Source organism: Dipodomys spectabilis, unplaced genomic scaffold, assembly GCF_019054845.1.
Source record: "Dipodomys spectabilis isolate Male_0828 unplaced genomic scaffold, ASM1905484v1 ptg000126l, whole genome shotgun sequence".
NCBI lineage: Eukaryota > Metazoa > Chordata > Mammalia > Rodentia > Heteromyidae > Dipodomys > Dipodomys spectabilis.
The window spans coordinates 1,045,876-1,068,762 of record NW_024870803.1 but is presented as its reverse complement, the minus strand read 5'-3'; the positions used below and the strand labels follow the sequence as shown (position 1 = coordinate 1,068,762).

General features: G+C 52.0%; 2 protein-coding genes across 2 annotated transcripts in view; both read right to left on the bottom strand.

Annotated features, from left to right (window-relative positions):
* Window positions 1-622: 622 nt before the first annotated feature.
* On the bottom strand, window positions 623-21,588 carry CUNH6orf118 (chromosome unknown C6orf118 homolog). The gene is made up of 12 exons (XM_042689753.1): window positions 21,530-21,588; window positions 20,909-21,117; window positions 10,096-10,799; window positions 9,526-9,648; window positions 8,724-8,783; window positions 7,294-7,418; window positions 6,360-6,418; window positions 5,684-5,865; window positions 3,867-3,920; window positions 2,954-3,015; window positions 1,475-1,577; window positions 623-796 (listed from the first exon to the last, which is right to left on the bottom strand). Exons 1-12 carry the CDS (start codon window positions 21,586-21,588, stop codon window positions 623-625), a joined length of 1,914 nt encoding a protein of 637 aa, XP_042545687.1.
* Window positions 21,589-22,054: 466 nt separating this feature from the next.
* Pde10a (phosphodiesterase 10A) overlaps window positions 22,055-22,887 on the bottom strand; it is a 151,982-nt gene continuing 151,149 nt past the window's right edge. The window contains exon 22 of the mRNA XM_042689752.1: window positions 22,055-22,184. Coding sequence (XP_042545686.1) covers window positions 22,055-22,184 — 130 coding nt within the window. The remainder of the gene's footprint in view (window positions 22,185-22,887) is intronic.

Here is a 22,887-nt window from a genome sequence, read left to right as displayed (position 1 = left end):
CAAGATGGCCCCAGGGCGGCTCGCGTTTGCCCCGGCTCGGAAGGAAGGGCCCTGCGAGGCGGGCCACCGCGGGGCCGCCGCCGCCTGAGGCTCCCCTTCGAGGCCGCCCGTCCGAGGCCGCCCAGCCTCCTCAGGGCCGAGGCAGCCGGTCCGAGGCCCGCGGAGCCGCCCGCCCGTCGCGGCCCTCACCTGGCTGTGGAAATGACTTCCAGCCGCACCCCAGCGCAGGAGCCGCCTCTCCGGATGCGGCGCGGCCACGCCCGCAGCTCCCTGCCCTCTGCGGCGTCGGCGGGCCCAGCACAGGGGCGCCCGGCACACGGAGAGCCGGCCTCGGCCCCGCACGCCAGCCAGGAAGTCCGGGCCTGGCATCACTTCCGGAATCCCGGGTCTCCTTACCTAGCTTCCGGAAGTCTGGTCCTCCTACAGCCCTTCTTCAAGCCCGGGCCTCCGCGCCTCACTCCCGGAAGCCCAGGCCATCCACTTCCCTCCCGGAAGCGTGGACCTCCCGCCTCACTCCCGGAAGCCCCGGCCATCCACTTCCCTCCCGGAAGCGTGGACCTCCCGCCTCACTCCCGGAAGCCCAGGCCATCCACTTCCCTCCCGGAAGCGTGGACCTCCCGCCTCACTCCCGGAAGCCCCGGCCATCCACTTCCCTCCCGGAAGCGTGGACCTCCCGCCTCACTCCCGGAAGCCCAGGCCATCCACTTCCCTCCCGGAAGCGTGGACCTCCCGCCTCACTCCCGGAAGCCCAGGCCATCCGACCTGCATCCCGGGAGCCCAGGCCGCCCGTGCCCTCCTGCCGGTGTGAAGCCTGCTCAGGCTTGGATGCCGTCTAGTCCGGAGCTGGGTCGGCCGCTCGCCTGACCCGTGAGGACGGCCCCCAGGAGGCCTCCGCCGCCCCAGCAGGCGCTCCGCGGGGAGGGCGCCCGCGCCCGCCCGCCAGCCCGTGGGCCTCCCCGCGGTGTGGCCGCCAGGAGCACCCAAGTCCCTGAGAACCCGGGAACCCCGCTGGAGGAAGGTGGGGCGCCAGCTCCCCGCTGTCGGGACGGCCAGCGCAGGCTCCGTGGGGGGATGGGGTCCCTTCCCTGGGCCCACGACCGGAAGCTGAGGCCATCCGACGTCACTCCCGGAAGCCGGAGCCTTCTGACGTCAGTCACTTCTGAAAACCCAAGTTCCAAAAGCCCGGGCCTCCCCGCCTCGTTCCGGAAGCCCGGGTCCCACGCGTGCGCCCTGCGGAGCGCCCGCCAGGCAGTTCATAGACGGCACTGAGTGGAGGGGACGTTTTATTGAGCGCGGGCCGGCCCGGAGGCCCAGCGGCCGGCCGGCGGCGAGCAGCCCGAAGTCGCGCTCCCACTGAGGGCCGCGGGCTGGCGAATTCGAGCCGGGGCTAAAGGCCCGCGGGCCTCGTCCCGTCCCTGTCCTCGTCCTCCTCCTCCTCGTCCTGGTCCTCCTCCTCGTCCTCGTCCCCGCCGGCCTGGCCGCGGGGAGACCCGTCCCAGTCGGGCTCTTCCGGCTGCTCTTCCGGCTGGCGGGGCTCCTGCAGGGTCGTGTAATCCTCAATGAACTCCCAGAGCCTCCTTGGAACGGCGGGAGGTAGAAGGAAGATGGTCAGAGAGGAACAGGCGCTCACAGACACACCCTGTCCCACCTCCGCTGCTCCGCAGCCAGCGGGCGCGTCGGAGGGTCCCTGCCGCCCGGTGCCTGCGCCGGCCCGGAGCCCGGGCCCCGCGCGGGCCGCCAGCCCCCGAGCCCGGGCCCCGCGCGGGCCGCCAGCCCCCGAGCCCGGGCCCCGCGCGGGCCGCCAGCCCAGGCCGCCAGCCCCCGAGCCCAGGCCCCGCGCGGGCCGCCAGCCCCCGAGCCCGGGCCTCCGGGGGCCCCAGCCGCGTCTCAGGAGCTGCTCCAAGGGGCCGCCTAGGTCTCGGCCCACAGATGGCCTAGCACCTTCCCCATGGCTTTCGCTGCCTTGGGACAGAGGACGTGGAATGTTCTGGTTTCTGGCCTCTCACCACTAAGGATGGTACTGAAACCCAGGGCTGGTGAGTGAGACATGATAGGCGTCTGCTTGTCCTTCCTAAACGAAGCAGAAAAGCCTCCTTGCTGACGCTCTAGTTGTCTGTCCTTCTCTGGCCCCTTCCTCCCCTGATCCTCGGATGCCTGAAGACAGCCATACACACTCCCGCTGGAAAAGAACCACCAAGGAGGAAGGAAGAACTCTAGTGCAGACACCGCCATCCAGTGGCCATGCACACCTCCTGGGCTTCTATAATGACACAAACTAGCTTTCAAACGTTTAAAGCATCATGGTTTTCTCTTTGCTCCAACCATATCAAATCTAGAAATTTACACCTTACTACTAACTTTTAGAAAAGTAACTATGCAAAATATAAGCATATTACAGATAATATAATCCAAACATTAACTAACACTCTACCACTTAAACCACAACTCCATTTCCAAGTCTTTTCGTGGGTAAATGGAGATAAGAGTCTCATAGAGTTTCCTGCCTGGGCTGGCTTTGAACATTGATCCTCAAATTTTAGCCTTCTTAGTAGCTAAGATTACAGGCATGAGCCACCAGCAACTGGCTCCATTTACTTTTTAGATTAAAATATGCATTGTATTTTTTGAAGATTTAAAAGAGTAAAAATAATGTAATTGGAGAAAATAAACCTACCCACAGGCATCTACCTCACTGCTTTCCTAATTCTTGCCTATGAAAATCCACCCCACCTCTTTAGCTTTGACCAGTGAGTTTAGTTCTATATTGCTAAATGTCATCTATGTGTTGAGGCTACCTAAGGATTTTTAAGCACAGGAAAACATATAACATGGACATTTAAATTTAGACCTCTTGAGTGTTAACAACACAGAGATCAAGCCTCCTTTAGTTTTCAGTGTTTGAACTTGAGAAGAGCATAACAGTGTTACAATTCCTTATCAGGGAAAAGCTTACCTCTCCTCCACCACAGGAATGTTGCTCTTCCCTATCATCAACTTCACATGGCTTTCAATGTTCTACAGAAACATTTAAAGCTTTTGGTCATCTACAAAGCTATAATATACTAACAGAAATGAGATTGAATCCAAACAGACTAAAATCAGTTGCAACACATTAATTCACACTACACATAACAGAGATACACACCTCCATAGAAGAATGATAGTTAAGTCACAAATCATTAACACACACTTTGGAGGAGTATCTTCAAAGTTGCTGGAGGTACCAGTGCATTACATTTCTTATCAACAGAAGCATCACATTGAATAGTGGATGGGTTAGAGAAATAGTTATGATTAACATCCAATCATTAAGATTTAGTATTGTTTTTAAATTGACACATGAGCGTACAGCTGTACAGACTGGGTTTCTTTTTTGTAATATAGAGTTTGAACCCAGTGCCTTGTGTTTGCTCCAGAGGAGCTTGATCACTTGAGCTGCACCTCCAGTCTTTTTTGTTTTTGTTATTTTTGAAATAAAATCACATCATATTCAGGTCATCCTGAGCCATAGTCCTCCTATTTATGCTTCCCAAGTAGCTGGGATGACAGGCATGTACCATCATGCTCAGCTTTTATTGATTGGCTTTGTCCTGGCTGGCATCAAACCACGATCCTCCCAGTCTCCAACTCCCAAGTAGTTAGGATTTCATCTCCAACTCCCAAGTAGTTAGGATTTCATCTCCAACTCCCAAGTAGTTAGGATTTCAGAGGTGAACCGCCACGTCTCTAAAGCTCTAGCATCACAGAAAGTTATCACTTTGAAAAAAGACCTGCTATACCACCACATAATTTGTGACACAGGCAAGCAGGTCATCTCCAGGAAGTATCTCTACGATAAGCACTGATTCGTATGCCCCCAAACTTACTTGGATTTTCTTCTCTAGAATCCTATTTGTTGTTTCCAATCTTGTAGCTTCATTCTGAAGAGAAAATGGTTTTAAAAGCAATATAATTGGTTATGAATCTGTGAAGTATGTTATCAGCTAATGAAATTTAAAGCTCTTATATGAATGGCATTATCATTCTAAGAGTAATTGATAGTGTTAGTATTTACAGTGAATGAATTATCAAAGAATGAGTGGAAGGATGAATACTAAGAAAGAAAGATCTTTGTCCTTCCGGCCAAAACCACTGCAGGTAAGGGCTGAAGTTTCAAAATACCAAAAATGTGTAGGGCAAGTGCAGAGTGGAAGAATTCTTCCCTTTTCAGTGGCTGGAGAAAATATAAAAACACAAATGCAGGCATACTTTGTTTCATTGCTTGTTACCTTTCCATGTTTCAGAGATTTTGCATGTTTTGCAAACTCATTTTGTGGCAACCCTGTGCCAAACAAGACCATTGGCACCATTTTTCCAATGGCTCAAATGATCATGAAGTATTTTAATTAAGATTCATGATTTCAGTGTAATGTTATTACACATCTAATAGACTATAATATAGTATAAACATAGCTATTTTATGCAACCAGAAATCAAAACGTTCACTTTGTTATTCTCTTCGCTTTATTGCAGTGGTCAGGAGTCCAAGAACAAGATTCCAGAGTATGCCTGCATCACTACACAACAGCCCAGCAAGAACAACTGACTGCTAAGTACAGCATATGTTTTAATTTCCACTTACAATAACAGATCCTACACATTGATAAGATTCAGCAATTAATACTGAAGCACAGAAATAGATTAAAAATAAAATGATCTTGGAAAAGAATGTTAACATTTTCAGGCCATCACTTTCTCATCAATATATGTATAAACTCCTTGTAGACACAATTAAGTACCATCTGTATTGATCATAAAAGAGTCTTGGAGAATAATGAAAAGGATGTGTAAAGACTTACCTCCCCAGTTTTCCAATATTCTAAAAAGAATCAGCCATTTTAGCAGTGAGGCTGGACTGCATTTGTAAGAACCTAGTCTAGTGTTTAAGAACTCTTCTATCTATAATTCTTATTCAGCTTTTAAGGGGAAAGTAGTGCTAGGAAGAGTATATAAATATTTTTATATAAATATACTGATCTATTTATATATTTTTACATATAATTTTTTTATATATCAGTCTCTGAAAACAATGTATCTCCTATGGTTGTGATTTGATCCTAGAAAACTATATAGAGGTAACAGAACCTTTTAAGCTATATATACATATATGTATAGCTTATTTACATAAATATAAAATATATTGATATAAAAATCTTGTATTACTTAGAAGTTCTTTTTTCTTTTTGGGTTGGTCATAGGGCTTGAACTCTGGGCCTGGGCACTGTCCCTGAGCTCTTCAGCTCAAGACGAATACTCTACCACTTGAGCCACAGCACCACTTTCAGTTTTCTAGTGGTTAATTAGAGATGAGTCTCACAGACTTTCCTGCCAGGTCTGGCTTTGAACCGAGATCCTCACAGCCTCCTTAGTAGGTAGGATTACAGGTGTGAGCCACTGGCGCCTGGCAACTTAGAAATTCTTTAACTAGAGATCATATTGAATCAGATTCTGCACAGATTCTGCAGGTTTGGACCACAGAAAGATTTCTTAGTATAAGCCTTAGATCTTAGTCAAAGTAAGCCTTCTGGAATGACATATATTTGGGGTACATTTCACTATATTATTTTCCCTTTTACAGAATCAAACTGCTTCATGCATTTGCCAAGCAAAATAATGTAAATATTTAAGTAGATAAATTGCATACCACTAGGCTTTTAATTCCACTCTCAGTGATATTTGAAACTCCAGTATGCACCAAAGTTGTTTTAAGTTGTTTACCAAGATCTTGGATTTTATCCCACATATTAAGAATTTCACATCTCCTCTTTTCAACCTTCTCAGTAAGAGTAAGTTGGTCCTCATTATTAAGGTTTTTCTCAAATGCTTCTGGAAAATATTTTTGAAAGCAAATCATTACTGCATTTAATAGCACTTACTAAGAGATGGTGTTGTTAACAATATTATATGTGAAATATGACATAAACTATGGTATAACTCAAATTCCAAGCACTTCAGAAAATTAGCTGATCCATAAATGAAGGTGGTCTTCCTTAAATTCGTTCATTTAATTAATAACTATTTATTGGATGTCTGCTTTTGCAGACTCTGCTAGATTGGAAGGCTCCATGGTAAATTCCAACCCCAGCACTTTTCCAGAATTTGTCTTCTCAGAGAGGGACCTCAAGGCCCTATACCGGACAATGTTGTTGAGGGAAACACACGTGGAAGACAGAGAGATCTGATAGTGTGGAGGTGCTCAGTTGCATGTGACGATCTTGAGACTGAGAGGGAGTTAGACAAGTGCAAGGGACTGGGCGGCACAGAGGAGGAACCAGCATACCAAGAGCGCACGGAAAGGGAGTAGGCACTGTGGCTCTTACCCATTTTATCTTTAGCAGACTGTAGCAACAGGTGCTCCATTTCTAAATCATTTTTGAGTCTACAAATGGAAAATAACACACAAAGCATGAAATTCCAGGGCTCTGAGGGTGCGTTGTTTCTTCTTTTCATGTCATAAATCTATTTCACTGAGAAATGAACACAATCTTACTTTCCAACATAAAGGGGAATCTGAAGATGTGCACACACACACGCCCACACACACACACACACACACACACACACACACACACACACACACACACATGCACAAACCCCATATATACAATGGAGTCCCATCAAGGTGAGGAAGACATAGGGCCAGGCTAACCACAAAAAGTATGCATTAACCACCCAGAGTCCAGCCTCTGGCTGGAGCTGGAGCTCATAGCCACTCCCAGAGAGACCTCAAGTCCACGGGAAAGCAAAGAGGAGGGCTTTCTATGGTCCGCTTATAGTGAACACTGGACCTATTTTTTTGGTCTTGCATCTTATTGTTCCTTCTTAAGACTATTTTGCTTGTTTCAGATATCCTTTAATCTCCTTGTTCAGTCTCTGAAAACAACATATCTCCATGGCTGTGCCTTGATCCTAGAAAACTACAGCGATGACAGAACTTTTTAAAGCTAAACAACTACGAAAAGAACTTGTCCAAGGCATCTTAGCCACGCAGCTCTCTGACGTATCAACAAGGCTTCAGAGAAAACCTGAGATTCCTTCCGAGGCCCTCCAGAAGTCCTCCCACAGGCGCACCAGAGCCGTAGCTATCTTAGTCACATAGGCCGTGGTTTATGAAAGAGCCCAGTGGTCAGAACTCCAGTTAGTAAACATTGTGTTTCACCCCTAACAACGCAGGAGAGGTGTGGAGGTGTGAGTACGCTCTTGTTGAGTAAATGCCAGCCACGCCCAGCCGGCACACGGCCATGCCTGCCTCACTTGTCATTGTGCTCCAAGGCTGCTCTGGTGGCCTTCGCCAGCGTCCTCAGCTCCTCCCTGGCCTTCCCGATGTCCCTCGCGTGCACAGGGCTCTTCTCCAGCCCTTTGACTTGATCCAGAAGAGTCTAGGAGGGAGGCACGCAAAACCTGCTACTCCTGCAGATCCCAGACAGGCTGGGCGAACTGTGAATTCCAGGTGAAATGGTGCTACTGGAGTGGGGGATGGAGGGAGGGAGAAAAGGAGGAAAGACAGGAGAAGGAAAGGAGGGAGGGAAGGGAAGGGAGAGAGGGCAGAAGGAAAGGTGGATGGGATGGAAGGAGGATGGATAAGCTGAAGGGAGAGAGGAGGAGGGAAGGAGAGAGAACGCGAGGGGAGAGAGGGCAGAGGAAGCGAAGAGCGGGCATTGGAGGCAATCATCCCAGTAAAACTCTGGGCTAAATACCAGTGTGTTCAGATTTTAAGTTTCTAAGAAATCTTAAAAATCTGCCATGGCTCTGAGTGCGGAAAGGTGATGTTGAATAAAGTGTGTCAGGCTCTTACAATCCATTCTTTCATTATTCCTTCCAAGTTTCCAACAGTCTTAACTTCCCCAGCCAGGATCTAAAGCAACTCAAGCAGGGTAATAAAGATTTCTGCCTCCTCAGGTGATGGGCGGTGGACTTCTCAGGAAAGAAAACTATTGAGAGCCTCCACGGCTGAATTCTTTTGATCTGACCTTTGCTGGAAATGCAGGCATTAAGAGTCCCTTTCCACTCAACCTGAGAAAGCAAAAGCCAGCCTAAGTCACCAACTGGGAATTTTGCTCCTGTAAAGACAAATGGTCATTTGCAGGTAGCCTGAAAAGGTCCAAAACAAAGATAATAAAGCCCCACTCAACTTTGGATTAAGACTCAACACTATGATTTTATTCATGTGCAAAGGAAGAACCCGTGTTTCCTCATTCACAACTCAGGAGTTGCCACTTTGCTAAACCCACAGGCCACCTGAGCTCTGCATTCGCTCCTGAGTTTGTATGACACAGTCAGCGCGGTGGCACATTTTCTCACTTGAACTACACAAGCCTGACCTGCGCCCCGAGGGACCAGGTGAACCAGTTAGGTGAGGAGACCGTGGCTTTGTGGTGCAGCTGAAGGCATGCTGGGTTATGATGTCTGCACAATCCCTTTCTCATCCCTAGGGGTGGTGAGGGGACAGAGCTGCCCGAGGGTCACCGGCCTTGCCCTCGGCATTCCATCTACTTGCCAGTGCTTCTGAAATACCCGTGCAGTGTCCTGTGTAGGAATTAAACCCATAAGCTGGTACAGAGCTCACCTCCTTCCTAAACTACGATGGAGCAAGCAGAGCCTTGGGCTCATGATGTGTCCAGCTACCCGTGAACTACAAAGCAATCATGAACAGGCTCAGCGCCCCCTCCAAGATGGCTCGTTACCTTACATTCTTCCGTGGGCTGGGTCATCAGGAGGATTGCCATGTACAGCTCATATTCATCCTGTAGACACAAAACAGCCCATTGGAAACGCGTCTGATTTCACCAGGATGCCAGGGCCTTCTTCATACAGACATAACATGGGGGGTTAGAGATGTCAGATTAGAGCATGTACATGTACATATATACATATATGCGTGTAGATAGATACATAAAATGTTCCCATTGTGGATTAGACCATACTTGCCAACACTCACAAAATCAAATAGTTGCTGAGGCATGAATGTACTCTGGCACACATACATGTTCTCTGAGAGTGAGGCCACAGACCTGCCACACACAAGCAAGGACAGACTTCCAGGGAAACGGGCGTCTCCGAAGAGCAAGCTAAGCATGGTGCCACGGTGAAGCATTGCTTGTCATTGTGGAATGGCCTGTGCTGTAAGCAGTCTAACTTCACCTGTCTCCACATGACAGAGACTTGCACCATGCAGTGAAAACCTGTGGTTCTACAAGGATTTCTATGAAATCACGCATGCTAGGTTACAAGGGCTTCTACGGCACACAGGTGTGCTGCGTGTGTTAAGAAGCTTAGTGAAAGGTCGGGGATAAAGCAGCCAGGTCCCTGGGCACCTACACCTCACGGGCCTTATAACCTATGTCTGTGACGGGCATTTCCTGGGGGAAGAGGGGCCGTGGCACGTGGCAGATGGCTTTCGTGTGGTGAGAGGCTCTCATGCACGCAGAACTAAGTGCGGAGTCCTCCATGTCACCTCAAAAGCCAAAAGCTCCACTGCCCCGTTACCTTCACTTCTTTCAAGAGGTCCCCAAATATCAGAGAGCTGTTGCAGATGTCCTTGAAGACTTCCCCAAAGACATACAGCCTGCTGAGCTGCAGAGGGTCGCACTGGCATACATCCTGGAGCTCCTGGAGGAGAAGCGGAGTCAGCCCGCCTGGCCGCCTCGGTGGCCCCTCGGGTCAGCTTCCAGGCTGCGGAACTGGCCCCAGGCATCGGCCGTGCACAGACTGGTCGGCAAACCAAGACGACCTCTATTCCTACCCATGTGCTGTTTTTGTCCTTTTCCCTCGCTCCACATACCTCCACGTGCTCTCAAGGCCCGTTCTTTTCCGTCAGCCTCCTTGGCCAAACCCTGAGCCGTGGCTCCGCCACAGGTAGCACGCTCTTTGCTTCTGCCTCCCATAATGCACTGCCCCCGGTCAGTGAGTTCCACTCACAGCAGCTACTCACCCAGCACCCCTGCCTGCTCCCAGCCGGCCCGTAGCACCCCTGCCTGCTCCCAGCCCGCCCGGCCCCCCCCCGCCCCTCCCACTCCCCGCCCGGTGGCTGGACGCGGGCAGCAGCGGCCTCCTTGCCTTCTTCAGCTTCTTCTCGTGCTCCTGTGCCACTTTGCTCCCTCTGAGATCACTCTTGTAGAGATCCTGCTTTGCCAGGACTTCTCTTTGGAAAGTCCAGAGCATTCGGTACCTGTCAGCCTTGGTGATCCCGGCTAAGTAGGTGGAGATGTAATGGTAGGAGTCCTTGTCCGGGGGCTCCGTGGCGCACTGGCGGCTGGACGTCACCGGCCGTCGCTTTAGTACCCTCATATCGGGCAGCCGGAGCTCCTCTCTCCTGCGGGTGCTTGGGAAGTCCACCCTCCGCTCCTTTACCTCTTCCAGAATCTTCTGCGTGAGGAAATCCTTTCGGGCGGTGAAGGAAGTACTTCCTTTTAGGGGCAGATACCTGAGCAGCCGTGTGTTCTGCGCGCCGTCCGGATGCAAGGCTGTGTTGATGGTGAAATAGGCCAAGGCGTCTCTCATCTTCTCCGACGCCTGGCAGAGCGGCCTCCGCGCTCCCGAGGTGGCGTCCCGGGGCGCCGGGGTGCTCCTGGGTCTGCTGGAATTGCGCCAGTGCTGGAGGATGATCTCGGGTGGCCTGTAGAGCCTGTTAGGGTTCAGGTGGCCACACGTGTACTGGTAGACCTCCTCCTGGAAACCTCTCTGGAGTATGTCCAGCAGCTCCGTCATGTTGCCCAGAGTCTCCACCCTGCGCGCGCCATTCTGCTGCCACTTCGGGTGACCTGCTCGGGAAGGAACAGAACCACGGCTGACGCCTGCAGAGGTCTACTGGGCTGGGCATCCCTGTCCCCCAAAGCAGGAAGTGGCCCTAAGTTAGGCCTAAGGCCTAGTTGGCAGAAAGGAGGAAGGAAGGAAGGAAGGAAGGAAGGAAGGAAGGAAGGAAGGAAGGAAGGAAGGAAGGAAGGAAGGAAGGAGAATCGAAGCCTCCAGGCACCGTGTCGTGTCGCGCAGCCTCCACCAAACCGGGGACATGGGCTTCTCGAGGATGCTGGAGGAGCGACTGGCCTGTCCAGCAGGGCCGAGGCCCCCGTGGGTCGCCACACCACACATGGGCTGCAGGATGGCCAGCGAGGCTCGGCAGAGCCTGTCCCGGTGAGGCTGCACTCACAGCCCTGCCCCCACAGGTGTGGACCTTCAGCCCTCAGCCGCCAGCGCCTGGCGGGCACCACTCCGTGCCAGGCCACCCGGCCAGCCTCGGCTCCGGCAGCGCAGAGGCGGCTGTGCAGCCAGACACTAGGAGCTCACAGCTCTAGTTCCTTGTCCCCGCAGACCTGGGGGGGGGGGGGCAGTGCTTGGTTACACCCATAGAAAAACTCTGGCCTGAAGGGGACACCAGAATTCTAACCAGAGCAGAGGACCTGAGGCCCTTTTCGCTGTGAGACAGAGACAAGGCGCCAGGGCTGGAGAGAAGCCGTGGCCATGATGAAGAGCCTGGCTGGTGGCACGGTCCAGCCATCGGAGGGCGTAGGAGGCCACGAGCCACCGGCTGGGAAGAAAGTCCAGCCCTGGAGCTGCAGACAGGAGCTGCACTGCCAGCCCTCCAGCCCAGCCTCAGGGCTGCAGGGTCCACACTCATGCAGGGTGCAGGGTGCTTGGGAAGTTCGTAAGGAGCAAGGGGCAGTGTGCAGATGGAGTCTCATGTCAGTGACTCGAGGATGGGAGAGGCCAGGGCCGGGGGGAGTAAAGAAACACCACAGTGTACGCACACACACACACACACACACACCCCATACTGCATATACCACACAGTGCACACACACACACTGCAACAACACAGTGCACACACATACACACCATACTGCATATACCACACAGTGCACACACACCACACACTGTACACACGTGCACATACCACACTGGACACACCACACACTGCACACATACACACTGCACACACATGCATAGACCACACACTGCACAAACGACACAGTGCACATACATGCACACACCACATGCAGTGCATACATGAACACCATATATACCACACAAGCATGCACATACCACATACACCACACACACAACCACATAGTGTATACACATGCACACAGTAATACAATGTGCACACATACCACTACATTGCATATACCACATGTACACACATACACACAGCAATATACATATGCATGAAGCACATGCAGTTACACAATACAATACACATGTGCAGGCAGCACATGCATTTACACACATGCACACAGCACATACACTGTGCACATATCACACACCATATGCGTATACCATACACATGCATGTAAGCATCACACTGTTCACACAAGGCCACAGCACACACATACCACACAATGCACACATAACACACCACGTGGAGTTATGAACCACATGGTGCAGGTGGATGTACAGCACAGATCACACTGTATAGTGTTGTGCACCATGCACAGAGCACGGTGGCAGATTACACACTGCACACGCACTGTACCACCATAGAAACCACACTCGTATAATGGGAACAGACATCTAAACACGTTCACGCTGTACATTTAGCCCAATCACTAACTCACTTAATTAACTAACCTATCAGTTACAGGGGGTTTTAAAATGCTTTAGGCTAATTAGTCCTTGTTCACCTTTTCCTGTCTCCCAACCCCATCCCATGTGAATTCAAGAATACCCTAACAGCTCCCAGCAAGGAGCACCACCTCCAGTCGAAACTGGCCCAGAGAATCTGAGTCCCAAGGCACAAAACTTCACCTAGACATCGAAACCCAAACACTTACATCCAGGCTCCAGGTCCTTAGCCATGGCCTCCCGGCCTCCTGCGGAGTTGCCCTGGCAACCGTAAACTTCCCAGCTTCCCCGGGTGCCTGGGCAGAGCAGGCTGGGCCTGGGCCCGGCCGGAATCCCGGGATCCCTGCCCCCAGCTCCGCTCTGCCTCTGACTTCAGCAGAGGGCGGCTGTTAGCTACACAAAACGAACCGCTTCTGTGATCTGAAGACCACCGGAAATGTCACTCTACTTCCTGTCCAAAGCTTGCAAACCATGAGGTAACTGCTGTGGTCAACCTCCTCCCCCCTCTATCCCCCCCTTCTTTCTCTCTCTCTGTTTCGTTTTGTCTCCTTTTGTTTAGATGGTTCTGAGGTTTGACTTCAGGTCAGGCCCTCCCATTGGCCAGGCGGGCGCTCTGCCCGCGGAGTCACATTTAGGGGGGCATGTCTCACGTTCCACCCCCATAGCTTGTGGTGACAAGCCAGTGGGCCCAGGCAGGGGTCAACTTGGGGTCTCTCGAGTTACTCTGCCTGGGCTGGCGCAGGACTGCGACCTGCAACCCTCCGGCTGCGGCATTCCTGGGAGGCAGGATTGGGAGTGTGAGCCTTGCTTATGTGGGCTGCTCTTCAGAGACACGCGGATCATAGTGTCTACAGCCCGTCCCCAAGCTCAGGACCGCCAGAGGATCCTGGGAGGTGGAGTCCCTTTCCAAAGCCAGCCAGCAGAGGGCGGCAGTGGAGGTGCTGTTCCCCTCTGCAGAGGATGCTTGTCCCCTCGGGTGGCCAGGAAGAAAAACAGAAGAACTCCTCCCCCCCCCCCCCCCCCCCCCGCCAGCCACTGCCCCCCCAACCCCCCCTGCAGACCTGTCCTTCCATACAGAGACCACAGGGCAGGCGTGGCTTTGCTTCCCAAGTAACTGAAGGAACTTGGGAACTCTTGCCTTTCTTGGCCCTGAAAAGCGGGGCCTGGCCTCACTGAGCTGTCTGAGCTGAGGCAGTGAGGTCGGATGGGGCTGGGAAGGCTGGGCCTGGAGCAGTTCCACATATTGGTGCCCTTAGGTACCATCAGATGGGAATGTTCTGGAAGCCGTGACACTGCAGTGAGCCTCGCAGCTCAGGTGACAGCAGTGAGGGGAGCTGATGCCTCTGGTGGGAAGGAGCCGGCAGCACTTCCCTCGCCCGGGGCATGGGCACAGGAAGACGCCCACCTGGTGCAGTGTCTGTTCCTCAAGGTGCGACTCTGCCGACAGGGACTGAGAGCACATGGCCCCCACACCAGCCTCTCCGCCCTGCCCTGCCCTGCCCTGCCGGGGCTGAGCGCACCCTGCTGTCTCAGGAGCTAGGGAATCCCCCCAAATCTCAAGCTCCCGACCTGTGGAAGGCACTCTCTGCAGAACTGCGGTGGGCATGTAAGTGCTACAAATAGGATTCTTACACTCAGCAGGTAGTATGTGCTCAATACACACTCACCTGTCCTATTTCAGGGTCGCCCGGTGAAGACTTCAGCCTCGTTCCACCACACGGAGATGGCGGGAGTGTTTCATGGCCTAGGAGAGAATCGCAGAGGAGTGAGCTCAGGAGAGGATGTGGCTGCCCGTGGATGGAGCATGGACCTCGCGCAGGAGCAGTGCCGGTGACCACAGTGGGATGTGTCCTGGAGCGCCAGCCAAGGATGTCAACCATTGAAACTGCTCTGCAGGCGGGGGGGGGGGGGGGGGGTTAGGGGTAGGGGGGAGCTGCCAGAGGCCCTCGGCAAGTTTCTAGAGATCGCGCCTGTCCCGAGGCTGCACCGCGGTGCTCTTGCACACTGGGACAGATTTCCAGTCTCGAAGCCATGGCTGGTGTCGGGGTAGTGAAGCGGCATGGTCACCTCTCAGAAGTGGCAAAGCAAGGGCCGCATCTCGGTGGCCAGCAATGAGCTCCATCCCAGCCCTGACATCTTGAGATTCCGGACTCAGAACCGAGGCAAACCCAGTTGATGAAGCAGTTTTACTTTTTCAACACACGGTGCATCAAGTGTTCGCGCCTGCGTGGTTCTGTATGTTCGCATGTCTTTACTTTTTTTGGTTTTATTTCAAGTGTTTTTATTGCTATAAGGTGACGTGCCTAGGTGGTCATAGTTACCTAAGTCAGGTCGGTGTCAGGCCTTCCCTTGCTCTCTCCCGGGTTTTCCCTCCTGGACATGTCTTTTGAAGCCCGTTAAAGCTCACCTGCCATGCTCTGACAACACGATTCTAAGCAAGAGCTCTGCCCAGTGACGCGGGTGTCACGTCGGCATCTGAATGCATACCAGGGCCGGCTAAGAGTTACCAAGCTGCTGTTTCAAATCACTTCCTGCTCCCCTCCCTCTTCCCCTCCTGTATCACTCTAAGGGGGTCTGCATCTGCGGGAGGTGTGTGTGGGGGGGGTGGGGATTCTTCATCCTTCGTTTGAGACATGATCTCTGCATAGCCCAGGCTGCTCTCCACTCGCCATCTCCTCCTGCCTGCCTTCCAAGCACTGGGATTACAAGGGTGCAATCCTCGCTCAGCTCTCCCATTTCTGATGGCGAATGAAGGTTTGGGAAGTGGAAAGGTGGAGCAAAGGAACAGTTCTTTGGTTTCTGTCTTGTGGGGTGGTTTCATCAGTGAAATGAAATTGCGAATCGTTTGGAAATGAATGTGAGGGGGTCCCATCTTTGTAGAGGTGGTCTCCACCTTTCAGTGTCCGTATGGGTGATAACTTGGAGAAAGACGCAGGTGTGATGCCCAGTGGCAAACGCCTGAGCCTTCAGGGAGGCATGTACAGCCTACCACCACCATCCATTCAGGGACGTCCCCGCCCAAGGGCCCATCGCATACTTGAACATTTGAAGTGTTGGTTTGGAGGTTTGTTCTGATAAGATGGAGGAACACCAGTGAAATCTAATGTATGTACAATGAAGAACTAAATTTGTCAGCCTTAAGCGTGTTCATAGGTAACCAGAGCTGCTAGACTGCTGTATGGAGAGGCTAATGTGCTGTTTATTTTCATGTATTTTTGTGCCAGTACTATGGTTTGAATTCAGGGTTTAGGTGCTCTCTCTGAGCTTTTGTGCTCAAGGCTAGCACTCTCCATGTAAACCACAACTCCACTTACAGCTTTGTGCTGGCTTTCTTGCCAACGCTGGCTTTGAACTGTGAACCTCAGATCTCAGCCTCCTGAATAGTTAGGATTATAGGCGAGAGCTACCGGTGCCCAGCTGGAGTTTAACCCAGTGAATGCTTCATTCAGTTACAGAGGAAATAAATAATGAAAGTCTGGTCTGCAGCCCACAGTGCCAGGCGTTTGGTGGACACTCCCAGAGCAAGCTCGTCATCCAGAAGCGCATGTAGCAGCGTTACCTCCACCTGCCTTCTCATAGGCCAGGGCTGCAGGCCTGCCTACCAACGACGCAGCATCTTGGCTCAGGTGAACTTTTACTCCCAGGTTCATCTGTAATACGTCTCAGGTTAGGGAACTCTGGGGGATAATTTAACTTTATACTTCTGAAATGTTGGTCTTCAGTTTTATTGTTTGCCTGCCCACCTGAAGGCAAGCAAGAGAGTCAAATGTAATTTCCTTATGCAGAGCCTTGAAGGTAAAAGCTGTGCAGCCTTGTGCCGTGTGCCATTGTGTGAGGGCTGGTCTAAATCACATTCTTTTAGCAAGGTGTGAATACTCTTGCAGACACACATGCATTCCTAGTGACTGGCAAGGGTCCTGGGCAGTGGAGAGTGACCAGGTCGCCACTAGCCCAGTACTCGGTGGCCGTGGCCAGCACCGAAGCCCTGAATTCAATCCACAGTCATGGCACAGAAATCTCCGGAAAGCATTGCTTCCCCAGTGGTCTGTGAGTAGGTCGATGCCCGGGTCTCTCACTGTTGTGGCGGCGGCTGTGATGGAATTGTTGCCCCAGTTTCTTTCTCGCTTGGTCATTGCTGGCAAAGCTACAGATTTGGAACACTGATTTTGCATCCTGCAACCTTTCCAACGGTATCGTATTCATTCAAATGTATTTGAAACTTTATAGACTACGGAGCTAGTGAGTCGTCTTTCATAATTTACCATTGTGAGCTATCTCATCAACCACACTCATCCGATGCCAACTAGGGGCCTCCAAATCATCCAGGCCTGGGGTATTTTCCAGTGAACTCTGATACAGTGGCTCCTGTTTTCCCGCAAATGAGAGCAAACAATAAACATGAAAGATGGTATTTTAAAAACTCTGTATTCAATTATTCACACCAAAGGATATCCATTAAAATTATGAACATTTCTAAATATATTCATGTATCATACATATATATACTTTATATGTATAATTACATATCAACAAGAGATTTCTTGCTGCCCAAAGCATATAAGAAAAACAATGGCAGGCTGGGCCTGGACGCCTGTCTATGCATATATACTTGCTGCTGGAATGATGCATTTATTTACAACTTGTCGGGTAGGTTATAATAAATGAGTACTGCTCTATTATACAAACATAACAGGAAAGGTTTTTGTAAAATACAAAGACTGCAAATGAATACATGAAAAATTACACACATGTACATTATTTATAGTTTATAAATGCAAAGTTAAGACCTTTAAGTTATTGCACTTGCGCATTATACAAAGAGTTTTGATGTCATACATATAAAACCAGTTTTTGGGATTTATTCTCTCTCTGATCAACTACAATGAAGTTGGAGTTGGACACTGTTAACGCAAAAGTCTTTCCCCTTCTAAAAGAGCGCTTTGGATGCAGACCCGTGGCTGAGTACTGACTTCCACAGCACAGACCCTGTAGTGCAGTCCTGCAGGTTTCATTTGGCAAGGAGGTTATCACCAGCAAACTCCTACATGCCGTGGTCCGTGCCCCTGTAGGGAAAGCCGCCTCTTCTCAGAAGGAAGCAGGATTCTGTCATTTGTACAGATTTTGGTGAGTGTTTCACAGTGTTTTGGGCAAGCACAGAACTTCAGAAAGGCGGGGAAGTCATAGAGAAATGTCACCTATGGATAAATCTATTTTGCTTTCGCTTCGTGCACTAAATGAACATGTGGCATACACATCATACAATAAATCATATGGAAAATAACACTCCCACATCACTGACAGCGGTCATTCATGGAATACCACAGGACTGGGGATTAGAGGATTAAGTTACAAACCAGTGGTGGCAATGCCCGTGACTGGGTGATATTTTGGATGAGATAATACAGTTTTAAAACTTAATTTACATTAGGAATAAAAATGTGTCACGTTTCTGTAAACACATAGTACCGCGTAATTACTAGCTGCACATTCAACATACACAGCAATTTCTGCACTGGGCTCTAGACTCAGCCTTAAGCTTGTATCTTGGTCCTTGGGCGACGATCGTGCTGTGCTCCAAAAGCAGAGTCAGGCATGGGCCTGCAGGCAACAGGCAGGGCCTCTCACATTTGGGAAAGGCAGCCGACGCTGTCCAGCCTTAAATTCAGGGTTGTGGCACTTCCTTGGATTTGAAATGCATTTTCCTTGGGGAACAAATATCTTTGTCTTTGTTCCACTTTTCTAACTTGGAACACGAATACCACTGAACTTCTTTCATTCTATGTTTATCATTACACAAAAATGCATCTAATGCTTCAGGCAATCAAACTATCCAGGATTTTTTTAAACAACCACCACCAAAAAAAAAAAGATAACAAAAAATGCACGTACTGCATTGGGTAGCACTAATTTAAACTTAGTATAAATGTTTAAAGAAGTCAGCAAAATGTGTATCCTGATAAATTCTTACACACATGTGCAAGTATAGCCACCATGCGCTGACAAGCATAGGAAACAATGGCCACAGGGCATGTGCAGCTAACTTCAAGTTTACAGTGGTATTTAAGTCAGACTATTACTAGCAATAGAAGGAGCCCACTAAAGCAACTTAAATGAATATAGTCTTTAAACAGTTACACCCTAACTGAAATCAGCGAAGTGTAGAAAGCAAACACAGATTTGAATATCTACCTAAAGAAAGAAGTAATTTTCAAAATCGTTATCATGCTCATGTACCTGAAACGCAACCAAACCACGTCGTTGCCATCTGTGCCACAGTTTGTGGAAAAGACAATCTACTGACCCCTTGGTTGGCCGCAGTGTCATCAAACAAAGAACAGGAGTACGAGGAGGGGGACAGCCCTGGTTCCTCATCTAGCCGCCAGCCATGTGCTCCCTGCAACGCTCTCCATGGTATTTAAGCAAGAAGAGCGAAAACTATGAGTAAGACTGAAGTCAGACTTCAGATTTTAAAATAAAGGCACAGGCCAAGGCATGGCAAATAATTTAGTTCTATTAAAGCTCAAACCTTAATTTTGAGTTAAACGATGAGAAACACAATACCCCAAAAGCCAAACTTAGGAAACAAACAAGGAAAGACCCCAGGTACCTAAGGTTTTATGTATCTGTGTGCCCTGTACAAGTGTATCTGGTGCACACAGATGCACCAACACAGCCAATTCACTGAGATTGTACCAAAAAAAAGTTAAAGCATGCAAAAAAGAGGAAACCTACACCGAACCTGTCTTTCTCTGTCTTAGTCTGCTGTTACTGTTGGAAGAGTCATGGGGAACCCCTCCTGTAGCCCCCAAGAGGAGCCAGGCGTGGGCACGGGGTGGCCTGGCTTTCCGCTGGGTCTCTCTTCCTCACATAGAGATGAGAAATACACCGCAGCCCCGCCCTCATCAAAGGAACCATTTAAACAGTTGTCACATTACTAATTCAGTTAACTACTGATTGATGCGATTCCTCCATTTTTTTTTTTAGGATTGCATCCTCTGCCCGAGTTCTAAATTTCATGTTGTTGTTGGCACCATTTATGTTTCCAAGAGCATTCTAGCTAAAAATATATTTGCTGTATTGGCCAAGATAATGGATAAAATGCCTGTACCTATAGATCTTGTCTATGATAAATGAACACAGCTAGTCATCAAGTTGACATGCACAGGGAAGATTTAACCTAGTGTGAAATGTCACCTTAGTGGGAAATTCATCAAAACCTGGGTAATAAAAACCAACTAGCCTCTGGTATAGCACTGTCCTTTTAAGACAAAACCTAAGAAAAAAGATGAGGCAGAATGCATTTGTCTGCTGAATATTTTCCAGAATACAAAAATATTTATGACTGCATGTTTTCCAAAACAAATTGTGAACTAAGTATCCCCACATCCTGGGCCTTTTAAGGAAAACCCGTGCTCCCTACGTGAATCCTGCACTGGTAAAACCACTGAGACTGAAGCATTTTACCCTCGCATCCTGGCCTTTGTTCACTGTGCTTCTATCTCGATATAGTTCAGAAGAAACCAACCAACCGGTAGAGCCACACACACACTCTTTCAGGAAAGAGCTCAGCGATTGTACACAATATGCTTTGGGACAAAAGTTACGTCACATTCTTGTCAGAACAGCAGCCTTTAGTGCAGAGCTGGTGGTTCCACTCCCACGACTGTTTTCTACTCCATGAAAATCATTTTGATGAAACAATCTTTAAAAATACCCCCCACCCCTCCTATGATTCAGCTTCCAGGTTAAATTAGAAGACGGAGTTAACTTTCATGATTGATAGAAGCTATGTTTGGTGCATTTTTGCAAGGAAAATATTAAAAATTTCCAAATTCAATCCTAGGGACACAGGGGCGAGCGACACTGGTGGTCCGCCCGGCCCAGGAACCAATAGGCTCAGGGAATGGGCGGAATGTTTATATTTCATGTATGCTTAATTCTCCCTCCTGTCTCACCTTGTATCATATATATACATACATGTGTGTCTACATACATATGAGGGTACATCCTATATACGCTTGCGTCTACATACATTACATACATACATGTGTGCGGGCCTGGGCAGTGGTGTTCTCTCTTCACCTCCGGTCTCTGAACAGCAGCTGGAGCTCCTCGAGGCATGGCGGCAACTTTACACGCCCGCAGTGAAAGTGAACACGTGGTGTTAATCTAAATAACAATCAGCTTCCGGGGCAGCCAACTCTGCTACCACATAAATAAGCTGGGCCTGACTCCGGTCTGAGAAACCAAAGCCACGTGAGCTTGCGAACGGCTGAGTGCGTGCGACGCGCTGAAGAATCACTTAAAATACCGCTGCCTGCTCCTGCTGACGCTAGTGAGCGGGCGCCGCGCTCGGTGCGGGAGGCGGCCTCCTCCCCGCGGCAGGAGGCCGCAGCAGTGTCTTGCACACAGGAACGTTCCGTGGTAGCATTAGGGATGGGGTCTGGCCCGGGGCAGGGTGGGTGGGCAGCGACACGGACACTGGTGGCCCCGCGGTCTCCCTCCGACGGCTCCGCAGGCCTGCGACACACGGCTGGGCGAGGATGAGAGTCCGGTGAGAGCAGGCCGCGCGGCCAGAGAGAGGTTAGAGGACCACGACCTCCGCTCGCTGCCATTCGATTGCACGGGGAACACGCGGCGTCGGGAGTGTGAGACATTGCCGTGACAGAGGGCACACAAGGGAACTCCTGCTCCAACGTCACCCTTCCTCCACAGGGCGGGGGGAGGGGGCTCCTGAGCCTGGGGTCGAGTTCTGTGTGGGGCAGGAGAGGCCGCGGCCAGGACAGCCAACGGCGCGCGGCGCGGGGCTCCAGCTTCATCTCCAGGGGCCGGGATCCCGGGGCCCGACGTGAACCCCAAGAACCGGTCCCGCTCTGCCTGGCGTCCCGAGGCTGTGGGACTGACGGATGGACAGATGGACGGACGGACTCACGCCCTCCGTGGGCTCAGCTCCGCGCGGGTCCGGGTGGCCCGGTTTATAACCAGCGCCATCGCGGCCACACGCCGGCCTCGGGGACGCTGGCCGGGGGACTGGGCGCTGGGGGGGGGGAGGGTTGCTGGGTGAGGGGTCACTGCAACGAGGGGGTCTCTGGGTCGGGGGGTCACTGGGTGGAGGGGTCGCTGGGTCGGGGTCACTGGGGGGGCACTGGGTCTGGCCGGCCACCAACAGGCCGGGCAGTGTCAAGGCTCCACAGGCAGAGTCTGAGCCCCGGTCGCAGGTGTGGATAAAGTCGGGAAGCGCGGGGCGGCGGGGCCGCCGGGGTCCCGAGTGAGGTCAGCCGGGGTCGGCGGGGCGGCCGGGGTCCGTGAGGTCGGCGGGGTCGGCCGGGGCCCCGGGTGGGGTCGGCGGGGTGGCTGGGGTCCCGGGTGAGGTCGGCCGGGGTCGGCGGGGCGGCTGGGGTCCGTGAGGTCGGCGGGGTAGGCGAGCCGGGTGGGTCGGCGGGGCCGGCGGGCGGCCTCAGTCGTCCATCTTCCCCGGAGGCCTCTCGCTCTCGGCCGGGCCGGGCCCCGCAGGGGCGGGCGGGGCGGAGATCCACAGCGCGCTCTCCTCGCCTCGGATCACCTTCTCCCATTGGCTCAGGTTGTTCCTGGGGGAGCACGGCAGGTGAGGGGGAGGAGGGAGGGAGGGAGGAGGAGGGGGAGGGAGGGTGGGGCCTGCGGGGGCTGGGAGGGGGAGGAGGGAGGGGCCTGCGGGGCTGGGAGGGGGAGGAGGGAGGGAGGGGGAGGGGGAGGGAGGGCGGGGCCTGCGGGGCTGGGAGGGGGAGGAGGGAGGGAGGGAGGGGGAGGGGGAGGGAGGGCGGGGCCTGCGGGGCTGGGAGGGGGAGGGGGGAGGGGGAGGGGGAGGGAGGGCGGGGCCTGCGGGGCTGGGAGGGGGAGGAGGGAGGGCGGGGCCTGCGGGGCTGGGAGGGGGAGGAGGGAGGGAGGGGGAGGGAGGGGTGGGGGAGGGGGAAGGAGGGGGGGCCTGCGGGGCTGGGAGGGGGAGGGCGCCCCAGGGCTGAGGCCGCTGCCCCCCCCTCCCCCGCTAGGGCGGAGCAGGGATCCAAGCCACTGCAGAGGCGCTGATCTGGGGCGAGGCGGGGGGCCAGGCCCCCCTGCCTGGGGGACGCTCATCCTGAGCCCGGCCGCCAGCTCCCTGCCTGCTCTGGTGTGGGGTCAGCGCGTGAGAGCTGCCCTCATGCAGAAGCCCCGAGGCTCTCTGCTTTCCTGCACACACTCAGCTCTCCCAACACCTCTCAGGCTGACCAAGTCACCGGACTTTAGCCTTCTCCCTCCTCCATCAGGAAACACAGG

Coding starts and splice junctions, on each gene's coding strand:
- CUNH6orf118 (XM_042689753.1), bottom strand. CDS start 21,588: ATGGCGCTGGTTATAAACCGGGCCACCCGGACCCGCGCGGAGCTGAGC. Junction 6,419..7,293: donor GCCTTGGAGCACAATGACAA/GTGAGGCAGGCA, acceptor TTCCATTTGTAG/ACTCAAAAATGATTTAGAAA. Junction 797..1,474: donor ACGGGTCTCCCCGCGGCCAG/GCCGGCGGGGAC, acceptor TCACACCGGCAG/GAGGGCACGGGCGGCCTGGG.